Source organism: Podarcis vaucheri, assembly GCF_965113315.1.
Source record: "Podarcis vaucheri genome assembly, chromosome: 2".
In the NCBI taxonomy this organism is placed as follows: Eukaryota; Metazoa; Chordata; class Lepidosauria; order Squamata; family Lacertidae; genus Podarcis; species Podarcis vaucheri.
The window spans coordinates 79020703-79033093 of NC_138760.1; the positions used below are offsets into that span (position 1 = coordinate 79020703).

General features: G+C 46.0%; 1 protein-coding gene across 2 annotated transcripts in view; it reads right to left on the reverse strand.

The window, feature by feature from the left end:
• Positions 1 to 472: 472 nt before the first annotated feature.
• PCBP4 (poly(rC) binding protein 4) overlaps positions 473 to 12391 on the reverse strand; it is a 47928-nt gene continuing 36009 nt past the window's right edge. For both annotated transcript variants that reach the window (XM_082214564.1, XM_082214563.1), the window contains exons 8-13: positions 11970 to 12044; positions 10230 to 10274; positions 8721 to 8796; positions 7470 to 7522; positions 5295 to 5464; positions 473 to 3768 (exon numbers count right to left, since the gene is read on the reverse strand). In XM_082214564.1, coding sequence (XP_082070690.1) covers positions 3468 to 3768; positions 5295 to 5464; positions 7470 to 7522; positions 8721 to 8796; positions 10230 to 10274; positions 11970 to 12044 — 720 coding nt within the window. In that variant the 3' untranslated portion in view covers positions 473 to 3467. The remainder of the gene's footprint in view (positions 3769 to 5294; positions 5465 to 7469; positions 7523 to 8720; positions 8797 to 10229; positions 10275 to 11969; positions 12045 to 12391) is intronic.

A 12391-nucleotide genomic window follows, 5' to 3' on the forward strand; every position in this document is an offset into this window, starting at 1 on the left:
GCTTTCCCTGGGAAAACCCGCAATTCACCGCTAAATTGTTGAAATTTCAATCAACAGAAAATTGTTGGGACATGTCCACTGGGTGGTAATTATTCTGAATCAATTAAAAAGTAGGAATCTGAATCATACTCCACAGTTGCTTCCCCCCCTTCCCCAAATAAGGATTCTGATTCCTCCACAACAAACAGAAATACAGTAAGTGACGTTTTCTTCAGCATTCAGTGTTAAGAGCAGAACACGTTTCACCTGCCTTTTCTTTGCTCACTGTCTTGCATCTGGTTGAAAGGCCAGGTGCCCAGCCACCAGTTGAGATGGGGGCAAGAATCTAGCTACCGCTGCTTCTTAGGCAAAACACTGAATAAGCCTTTTCTTTCCCTTTTTATTCAGTCATGCAAATAGCCGGAGGGGTGCGTGTGCATTTGCTTTGCCTAATTCAAATGTATACAAAATCCTAATCACATTACCCTCTGAGTTGACAAAGTTTGCATTTTTATTAAATCAATCATAAGTTACAAAGGAGGAAAAAATATAGAATTATATGTACAGCATTTTCAAAGACAAGCCAAAGAGGATCATGGGATAGGAGGTGGGGCATTCCTTGGAGCAGCCGAAAATAAAAAATAAAAAGGGTTAAAAAGAGATAGAAGCTTCTTTTTGCCAGTGAGTGATGCAGGGAAGTGAGAGAGATTGGGACCAGCCAGGGAACAAGGCGAAATGGACAACTGGTTAGATTGGTTTGTAGGAATAGGAAATTTTGGCTCCATTCCCCTGTGTTTTTGTGGAAACCAAATACTGGGATGCCTCAGTGCTGAATTACACCACCTGAGAATTTGACGCATTCAATGAGCATTCCCCAGCTTGGTTGCCTCTGGCAAGAATTCCTGTCAGCCCCAGCCATGATGGGAACTGTAGTTCAAAGCACCCGGAGGGCACCAGCTTGAGGAAAGGCTGCAATAAATACATGAATCTGCTGAAACTATTTAATCAGTGCCTAAACAGGCATAGATAGTCTACTCTATGCTACCAAATCAATGTGTAACTGAGGGCAAATCTGAGATCCTGTTGCTTCTTGAGATTGTAAAGATACTACTACACCAAATCAACCTCAATTGTCTCCTTTTTGCAGCCTGTTTGGCTTCTTTTTTCCCTCCCCTGACAGCTTTGGTTCAGTAAACCAGTCCCAACATAATCAGGGCTGAGTGTAGCCTGTGATTCCTGAAGGAGCACAGAGGAAGCATTGGCTATGCTGCAAAGACGTGCTTCTCATGATGAGTCCCCTGCACAAGATTCCCAGGCAGTGGGGTTTGGGTGAGGCTTCCGTACTTTTGCCCCTGCCATGTTTAGCAAATCCAGTATTATTTATTTACTCATTCATACCATTTATACCCTGCCCTTCCTCCCAAAGGAGGATTTATTTTATTGCCAAATAGCAAACAATATTATACAAAAATAGGAGAAGTATATGCACATTTGTATGATTTATGCTGGTCATAGAAAAGAGCTTTCCAGGATTTGCATCGACCGCATGCAGAATTTCAATGTTTCGTTTTTGGTATGCATTTCCTCCACACAGGCCTGTGACTACTAACCTTTGCTTATCATGAGCCAACTACTTCATGGCTACAAGCAGGGCCAGAGCCAAGTTGAGTTTTGCTGTGTTCGTCTCATCCGTTTTCTCCAGGTCTGTTCAACAATCACCTTCCACTTAATGCCTTATAAAGTGTTGACAGTGAATTGTGCAATCTTTTGACAACCTGTCAATTAGCCAACAATCCGACCCAATTTGGTGAAGCCATGCCAATTTGCAAACCAACTAAGAAATTAGCCATGGAATCCTTGGCTATATGGTACATTTAATCCATGGGGATAATTTTTGGGGTGTGGTTTGGATGAATTATATGTTGTTGTGATGGCCATCTGTTTAGGACGCAAGTGCTAGTGCCAGACATGCATGTTGGTAACTTTAACCAGAAATCACCAAGATGGGCATCTGCTTCAACCTGAGGTCTCAGGGCGCCACCTCTTGACTCTCATGGGCATGTTCTGACTAGACAAGTGCCCTTACAATACTGATACAAAGAGAGAAGGGCTGACAAGAGAACAAAATGTGGCAGAATTTACTAAGGCTGCAGTCCTATATCCACTAATGAGTGACGGAAGGGGTAGGGGCTTATTTCTGGAGCAAATATGCTTGGGATTGCACTGCAAGAGATGAGAGCAAAATTAGAAAGCACTTATTGGAGATGTCATCCCATGACAGCAAGAGATAAACCCGAAGATGAGTGGCATGGCAAGATATCGCAAATCCTGCCAGATATATATGAGGACAGATTTCTGCCATAAAGTTAAATGAGGGGAGATGTCGCCCACATACGATAAGGTGACCAGCTGGAAGCTCTTACCTTGTAACAGATAGGGAATATTTATAAAGAACTGCTCTGTTTCTCAGTGAGGAAAGACAACTATATGCCGCTGGTCTTCCCATGGGCATCTGAGTTGGCCAATGGGTGAACATAATGTTGGGGTGGATGGGGCTCTGGTCTGATCCAGCAAATTCTTGCATACACTGTGCCAGTTCATGCTAAATATTAGAGGGATGTCGGTGAAAACTAATTCCCTTCAACCACTTGTAGGTAGTCAGGGGCCAAGCTGAACAGCCATGAAAACCCCATCCTGTATTCTAATCCAGCTAAAATGGAACTCACAGCCAGCTTCATATATTAGGAGAGAAGTGCTAGGCAAAAAACAAAACAAAAAAACACTGCAGAATTTCCTTTTTGGTACATTCTGTGATTTCTAGGACATGCACAGCTTCCAGTTCTATAGAAATCAGAACCCTTTTCCAGTTCTGCTCTTGGAAATGTAACCCATGAGTGAGAGTAGCATAGCATGTTCTCTGTTAGGATCACCAAAGGTCTAACAAGCTCTAGCCAGTGCCACAGTCGAGATGGGACCTTTCCCAAGACCTCCAGCTCTATCAATACAGTACAAAGAATTTGAGTGGGGTTCCAATTATCTTTAAGTAACATGTTTTCCTTAAAAAAGAAAACATGTCAAGAAACCAGATGGAGAGAGAACCTCTTCATCTTCATTGCTGAAAGCCATCAGGAAGGTTTATGGAAGGTAAAGGATAATAACACCTTATAGTGTGGGGCAGAGATTTGTTCCACAGAAGCAAAACTATGAGGCTTGATTGCTCTTACCCATGATAGACATATCTTTAGCCAGGATCGGGTGGGAGCTCTGCAGACGCACCACTTCCCTGACTGTCTCATGGCCAGCACTGCTTTCAAGAGCTGTCTCGGTTATCCTCTCCCACATACACTTCCTTTCCTGCACATTTGGCTCCCCCCCCCTCACCTCTTTCCCCAGGTAGTCTCGCTTTGGAGCGGCCCGACGCTGATGCCATCTAACAAAGCGTGTGAGGGTCCTCCTAAGGTTTCCCCTCCCTGCCCCACCTTCCTGTTTCAGTATGGGGAGAACTTCTGCCTCTCAGCCTTCTTGCTGGCATTGGCTGTCGAGATCTTGGTCGTGTAGGTGGCAAGGCTGCCATTGTGCCCCGCGGCTGAGGAAGGCAGCGTCAAGAAGGGGACGGGTTTCAGGCCAATGAAGTTGGAGAGGGAGATGGCATAGGGGGCACCAAGCAAGGCTGGGGGAGGCGCGGCCACTGCTGTCAGCGTTGGGGCTGGCGAAGGGGTGAGGGGCTGGGAGAAAGTCATGCCGAGGTCAACGGGGGGCGTCTGGGAGGTAGATTTGGCCGTCTCTAAACTGAAGAACAAGAAGGGAGAAAGAATGAGACTCGTGCCTGCATGCACAATTTACACATACAAATGCAGCGTGTGAGGACATATACTTGGACGTATATGTGCTGTTATATGCATGTACAAGCTTGCACATGGAAAAATATGCATAGGTGTGGGCAGATATGTGCAGTTTGTATAATACATACATACAAGTATGGATATGCACACGCGTGCGCGCGTGCACACACACACACACACACACACAGGCAAGTGTTTGAGCTGACATGTGCAAAGGAATAGGTACACACAAAGAATGGAGCTAGTGAACAAGGTACTCTAAATCGCTTTTGCTTCCAGATAATGTCTTCTCCAGAGTCCTCTCCCTCTGGGACTACATTCATGTGGAGAACCTCCAGTATGACACAGGGCTTGTTTGGAACTCAGAAGTGGCTATGTTAAGGATGTTATAGCTTGTCATGGTCCCTATTTAAACAATCATGGAATTGCAAAGCATTCCAGCCACATATCCTTCTTGGCTTTTTCAGGTCATTGACAGACCACTGTGTTTTTCTGGGGAAATGAGAACCTCTTCCACGTGAGATGCATGGCACTGTTTATATATTAACTTCTCCCAGGAGGAAAAGAATGGAGATGGGGGGGCTGTTAATTCTCCTTCAACACACAAATGCAACAAAAGTTGAAATGAGTTCTGGGGTCATCACCACAGGGAAAACTGATTACGAAAACGCTTACATGCATCTGTCAATGATGGGCTCCACGCCTTGAAAACTTGCACCCTATAGTGGTGGTGATCCCTGAACCATGAATGGCTATTTCCTGCTCTAAATCTTGAAGCATCCCAAATGCCAGGTCACAACAGCGACCAATGACAAATGTTGCTCTGTTTAAGTGAGGTTATCTTTTGGACAGGACGGGAGAATTCCCTGCTGTGACACAGCAGTTCTTCCTGCACTGAACTAAGGTCACATCCACACTTGACATTTAACGCACTCTTATGTTACCTTTAAGCATAATGGCTTCCCCCGAAGAATTCTGGGAACTGTAGTTTGTTAAGGGTGTCGGGAGTTGTTAGGAGACTCTTAACATACCACTGTTCCCAGGATTCTTTGGGGGAAGCCATGATGCTTAAAGTGGTATAAGAGTGCTTTGCAGCTGCAAAGGGAACATTGATGCCCAACATATTGTAGGCAAGGATATTAGAAATCACGGTGGCTCCTGAGAAACTCAAGGCCTGGTTACTCTCATGTGTGTCAGAGACAGGCAGGCATTAGTGTGAAAGACAGACAACAAAGCAATGAGAACACTTCGTGGTGCTATGCTTAGCACTCCTGTCTCTTGAGCAGAGGGCCAAGTGTTTGCAAACCGGCAAATTCAGCCATGACAGCAAGGCACTGTCACTTGCTCTCCGCAAAGCTGTCCATCTAAGAGGCCACAGGCTTGGGCACAGCAGGAAGAAGCTGCAACGAGACGGCTGCGCAAGTGCTGCGTTACTCCCCACTTGACCTGCCCAGCAGTCCTAATGGCTCTTACCAGGCTGTGATGAGGTACTGAGCCAAAGTGATGCTGACTGGGGTGCCGGTGATGGTCACGTGACGCTCAGCAGAGCCCTCGGTCTGGTTCCCAATCTTGATGTGTGCTCCGGACATCTGCCGGATCTCGCTGATCTTGCTGCCCTGGCGGCCAATGATGCAGCCAATGAGCTAGGAGGGGAAAGGAAGGATCAGTCTTTGGAGTGGAACCGCGCTGGAAACCTCATTGCCTAAGAACTGGACAGGACTGGACAAAGCGAACAGAGAGCGCTACTCATTTTAGGCAACTCTTGAGTGAGTGGATGAGTGAACCTTCCCAAGCCTGACCTATAGTACACAATGGTCTGCTTGATTTATTGTTGTTCAGTATTGGATGAGTCTGAGCCAGAACCCATCAAGGCTTCAGGCTTATCTACACTTTACCTTTCCAAGCCTGAGATTTAGCCATTTTTATTCACTCTCAAGGGAGTGGAAAACACGAACTGAGCCATGCAGTTCAGGGTTCCTACCACACTGTGGCAGGAATTGGCCTATTTAAAAAATAAAACAGTCCAGATAGTTTCATGAGGCTTGTTCCATAAACAAAAACTTCAGAAAGAGCTACTTGTCCCCACACAGGGTCAGGGGGCAGAAGTAAAGGTCAGCGTTGCCCTCCTGCCCACTCGTTTCCTGCCTTCTGAGACGCTACAACGGCCTGCTGTGTGCCCAGCAACACATGCTGACATCTGCAGAGCAGGCCTGGGACACTGGCAGCCGGGCTGGCAAGTGGGTGGGCACAAGAAATGCTGGCGCATTCCTCTCTTATCATATTCACCCCTTCTGGGCTTCAGCTTCCACAGAAACACACAGAGAGAGCGAAGGACAGCTCACAAGGGAGTGATGGCGAAGAAGTCGGAGGAAGTTAACCTTTCCCACGGCTGATGCTCCTCTCTCTCAGAGGACTGTTTATCGCTGCCCCTTCTTTTCCCACCATTTATCTCTGGGCCATGATAAGCTTCACCTGCTTAATGTCTCTCCATGCCAGGCTGCTGTTAAAGCACAGGAGCATAAACATGTCTGTGTACATACTAATAATCTTGGGAACTGTACTTGGGAATCGTAGCTCTGATAGTTCCCAAGATTCTCTTGGGGAAGACTTTCCTTTAATGTGTTTTGAAGGTACAATGGCAATTGTGTGGAGGAGAGAAGGCTTGTGAGGGATGAACTTGAGACAGTAGCCCTTGATTCTGGAATTTGTGTGAGAGTGAGGATAGATAAAACAACCCGGGACTTTGCTGAACTTATCTTCCTTTCAAGGACCATGGCTGAGCGGCAGATCACATGCTTTGATGAAACACTGAACTTTTGCAAGCTAGGTAACAGTACTGGCAGGAGGGTTCACAGCTTGCTAGGAAACTCTACTCCAAGACTGTTCCTAAATGGTCTCTCACCAAATGAGGGAGCTTCATGGAGGGTGTCCTGATGCAAAAGTTCAAGAGTTGTACAGTGGTACCTCGGGTTAAGAACTTAATTCGTTCTGGAGGTCCGTTCTTAACCTGAAACTGTTCTTAACCTGAGGCACCACTTTAGCTAATGAGGCCTCCCGCTGCCGCCGTCGCACGATTTCTGTTCTCATCCTGAAGCAAAGTTCTTAACCCAAGGTACAATTTCTGGGTTAGCAGAGTCTGAAGCATCTGTAACCTGAGGTACCACTGTAGTTTGCATGACAAGCTACACCTGGTGAAATTTCCTCTTCTACACAACAGTTGAAACTGCAAGAGCCCTGTCCCCTTTTCCAACCTAGTTTTGACTGAGAAAGAAGCCAAAGGACTCTGCAGCAAAATATTTAGGGCTGTTCAACTTTTGTTTGAATGGAATCACTCTCTGAAGATCTCCATAAAGAGTGGAATGGGTTTGGCTCTGATTATAACCTTTTGGGGCCCATGCACACATTTGCAAACCGGGGGAACTATAATGGGCACAACGCACACAACTCAACACACACCACAACTTATTCCCTTTGGCTGCAATACAAACCTTCTTTCAAGCACCAATTGGGATGGGGAGGACCCTATGAGCACCAAGGAATACCTCTGTGGACACGTGTGTGAGCTTACTAAATGTACACCATACATTTAAAGCACGTGACTACCCCCAAAATATATTTGGGAACTGTAGTTTGTAGAGGCAAACTTACATCGTTAGGAACCAGGAACTCCTGAGAGCTATTTTGAGCGTTCGTGTCCAGTGCTGAAAAGGAAGAAAAGAAGCACAACGTTACTGGGGCTGTTCTGTCCTGGCTCTTTCTTGCCTTCCTAAAAGGAGGAGCGCTAGGATGACCACATCACAAGGCTACAGAAGAAGGGAAACCCAAAGAATCCTTTCCAGGCACTGCACGGTGCAAAGAGCAGGAGGCACGTAAACAGGACTGGACCGTTTCCCAGCTACTGCAAAGCCATCAGAAGCTCCAAGAAGAGGCTTTTGTTTTATGCCACTTTGCTTGGGTCACATTACACCGGACTAATTTTAGACTAAGGGAGACTGTGCTGCCCTCCTCCTGTCTGATGCAGACTCCCATTGGTTAATGCTGTTCTTTTAACATAATAAGAAAAAATCCTAGGTGGAAAATCTTTGGATTATTTTTCATAATGAATTAAAAAAAATCCTGTTGACAAGTATGGTGGGGTGAGAGAGAGGGGGGGGTATGTCTACATCTTTCCCCTGGCAATCGTAAGTACGTATGCGTGAATCCACATTCCCTTATACAAAAAAGTACACTTGCCTTCAGATTCTTTTGTTGTTTTTGTAACCAAGAGTTCGAGATTCTCAGAAAAAAATCATACCCACCTCCCTTATTTATGTGTGTGCACATGCCAGAGAGTGCACTCCCGTTTTTAGTCTTGTATTTATCCAGTGTTGTGCTTTTTTAAAAAATAAAATAAAAATAAAATACAGAGCAGGGATGCAGAACATGTGACCTTCCAGATACCGTTGGACTGACATGCGCATTATCCCCAAACAGTGTGGCTAATGGTCAGGGACGATGGGCTTTGTAGTCCAGCAATATCTGGATGGCCACTGCTTTTCCTGAGTCAGAAGATAAGTGCTCCAGTTCTCCTTCTGGTATCCCACTCTAGCATAGGAGTACTGATCCAGCCTTTGAAAAAAGACCAAGTGGTAGGTTCCAACAAAGCTAACCCCCTCCCTTACCTAGCAATTCTCCATCATTTCATGAGCATTTTGCTAATTTATTTAGCAATTTGAAGGTCCTGCATTCCCCACTCTAGGGCCAATTATTCGTGCACCATGTTCTTTCTGTGGAGACCTGTTGCCTAAAGGCAGCTGGAGCACAGGCTCACTGTTCATCTGAGTAAGCCCCTAGGGCCATAGTCTGCCACAGAGGATTGTGGGAGTTTAAGTGGCTTCATAGCTCTTAAGGGTTCCTCACCTGCTACTATTGACGGAGATTGTCCCAAGGAAGCGAATGAGACAGGCTGCCCAGAAAGCTGCTGCAACTTCGACACCTAGATGAGAGGAAGAAGTCAGTGGAATGACAGCAAAACCTGCGTTCCCATCTACCTGCTCACATTAGGAAGTAGATGGGTCAGCCATACACCTAGAATACAAGTGTTGGCTACTCCTGAGGTATAGTACTGAGGATGTGAAATTTAATTACCATATATTTTCATGTATAAGATGCGCCCATGTATAAGACGCCCCCTATTTTTTTTAACCCAAAATTAAGTTTAGCTGGGGGGGAGGTCACTTCCACCAATCGCTCACCCGCCTGCCTGCCATTGCCGATTACTTGCCACAGCCACTGCTGATCACACACCTCACCATGGCCGCCAATTGTCTGTCCACTCACCGCCACCAAAAGTCCACCCGTCCACTTGCCATAGCGGCCAATTGCCTGCCCAATTGCTGCAGCCACAGCCAATCACCTGCCCAATCACCGCTGCCAATTTCCTGCTTGCTGCTGCCATTAATCACACGTCCCCCCTCTGCATTCACTATACATGTATAAGATGACATCCAATTTTTGCCTTTTTCTTTTCTTTGCAAAAGGCATCATTTTATACATGGAAAAATATGGTATATGAAATGGAATAAAGTGAAAGTTACCAGTGGCGCTGCCTGCTGTCATAAATTATTACCCAACAAGGTACTCTCCAAACGTTGCTGGATTACAGCTCCCATCATCCATAGCCTAGCCATTGGCCATGCCTGTTGGGGCTGATGGGAGTTGGAGCCCAGCCTATGTCTGGAAGCAAAGATCACCAGTGTCGAAGCAATGATTCTTCAACTTTGTTGGACTGGTCGTATTGTGTGGAAGTCTGATTATCGTCTTCTAATGGAACTACTCTATTCTGAACTTTAAAATGGTAAGCGTAATCCTGGTGGTCAACAAAAGAGTTTCAAAGACTCTATTAAGGCAAATCCAAAAAATGTAGTATAAACACTGACAATTGGGAAACACTGGCCTGTGAGCGCTCCAATTGGAGAACAGCCTTTACCAAAGGTGTCATGAGCTTTGAAGATGCTCAAACTCAGGAGCGTGCTAAGAGGAAGGCACGCTTGGCAAACCCTCACCGTGATCAACTCCCGCCAGGAAACCTATGTCCCCCACTGTGGAAGGACGCGTTGATCCAGAATTGGCCTCCACAGTCACTTACAGACTCACTGTTAAAACAGTGTTCATTGAAGACAATCTTACTTGGCTATGAGTGATCGCCAAAGAAAGATGTCTGGAGGTACCAGGATTTGCCATCTGGATGCCAGGAGGGACAGAATGGGGAGGCAGAATGGCAAGTCCGGAACAGGCAAGCAGCACAACAAGACATGGGGAACAATGGCAGGTGAAGGCTTGAAGAAGCTGGTCCTAGCCATACACTGAACTACTTGGAAGTGTGAATTCAAAATGGAGCCTCCTTTTAGTTTGTAAAGCTTGACTTACCTCTGCTTGAGACATACCACTGTACTGTCCTTGCATGGAGAATCCCTGAAAAAAGGATGACAAAGGAGAACAGCGCTATCAAAAATGTAAGAGAATGAATAGGCCCAGTTCCAGATTTTGGAAGGGGGCTGGGGAAACTACCCTTGCTGCCTGCCAGTGCTTGCCACCACTCTGACCCTCTGGTAAAGGTAGCACAGTTATTAGCCACCAGCCTCCCACTCCCCCTTGTGCAGGCTCGTGAGGCATTGCTGGCAGGTAAGCGCGCATGTTTGTGAGCACTAGGCAGCTGCCAGATTCCCCCTTGCGCTTGTCCATAAGAGTGGGCTTACCCTCACAGTGCTGGTACTGAAATGAACTGGAAGCAGAGCGGCCATGTGGCTCCTGGCTCATTACAGCACAGGATAAGTCAGCTCACAAGTTAGCAAGCAAGAGAGTGGGGTTGCAGGAACACTGGTGCTGCCAGGGGCTCAAGGGCCAGCAAGAGCTCAGGGAGCCAAGGCAAGGCATCAGCCCCAGGGGGCCTTGCTGCTGTAAACGATCCTTGGCAAATGCCTACCTACACTGGGTGCTGGCGCCAGAACTGGGAATAGGAATGGATGGGCTTACTTGTCATTTGTATTTTGTTGATGGTAAATCTCAAAGGACTTAAATAAATAAGAAATTGGGCGGCGGGGAGAGAAGCTCGCGAGAAAGTAGACTTCCTGAGAACTACTGTTGTTACTGAAATGTCAGTTTTAAGGTGAGGAAAGGACTAAGACCAGTCAGAAAGAGGCTGTAGAAATTCCATAAGCAGTTTCATCACTGAGATAAATTATTCTTATACAGTTGTAATTTTATTTTATTCAGCCAATCAGCGCTTTTCAGCCTCAATTTTTGGTCATCTGGTAAATAAGTTCTGCTTTTTACTGGCTGTCAATACTCAGATGTGCTTGAGTGGCAACATTTGTTAAACCTGACTGTGTGCATCGCAGCAGGGCAGAATTTTGCAAGGATAAACAACTTTTAACAAAATAGCAGATGCTATTTTAGGCATATAGCAAAATATCCATGTTAAATCCCCACGTCCTATAAACTGGTTCACCGTAACATAGATTCTCCTTTTTCTCTGTAAACTTTAAAAGATTCCATTGCGCTATTGCTGGTTTAAGCATACAAAAAATTAACAGCAACAACAGCAACACCTCCCCGCCCCCCCTAGCCCACAAAACCCCCTATCAATACCAAGAGTCTGTTCAGCAGCCTCAGCTTTTGCAGCTGGAGTCAGTCAGGGCCCCGCCCTCCCAGGCCAGATGGGGAAAAGCCTGCAAGGCAGGGAGCAAGTTTCCTAGGACTCACAGCCAAGGTGGTCCTTGTATATATGGTCTCTGAGGGATCTGACAGCAAGTGCTTGGTCACATGACACGGAAGAAGCCAGAAGTCAAAGTGGAAAGGTAAAATCAATACCCATTAAGTCATTCTGATACTTTCTAATCTGGCTTGCTATTTGATGTGGTGGTGAATGTAGGCGTGGGGAAAACCAGTGGCTCTCCAGATGTTGTTGAACTCCAACTCTCATCAGCCCCAGCCAGCATGGCCAATGGGCAGTGAAGAAAGGAGTTGTCATTGCACAACAACATCTGGCAGGCCGCAGTCTTACCCACCCTTTGATTACAGAGTAACAAGAGAACCAAAGCCTAACGGTTCTCTCTCTTTTTAACCTCAACCGAAAAATGGTCTCCTGTGAATTTATGAGTCCCTTACCTGATTGGCTGAAAGAAGAACTGATCCCAAGGACAGGCTGGGGTGGTAGGGAATAGTGGCGCCTTTTGGTGGAGACTGAAGGAAACCAAAGGAGGAATCACTGTACCATATACACAATACCACTTCCATCCCATCCCATCAGTATCCTAATGGCCATGGTACTCTTGTTACTTCCTGTGCATTCCGATGGATTTCTTTGAGTTGCAAAATAGGCACTGGCTGGGATTATCTTTAACTAACTCCTGTTTGGTATGATATGATATGAGTAGTGCCTAGGGATGCCTGGTTCAGAGGAGAACAATAAAGGTGGCATGCAGTTTTTTTAAAAAAAACAGTCCCATGAGGAAAAGGTTGAAGGGACTAGGTATGTTCTTTCAGTCTTTCCTCATGAGCTGGTATGTTTATTTTGGAGAAGAGAAGAC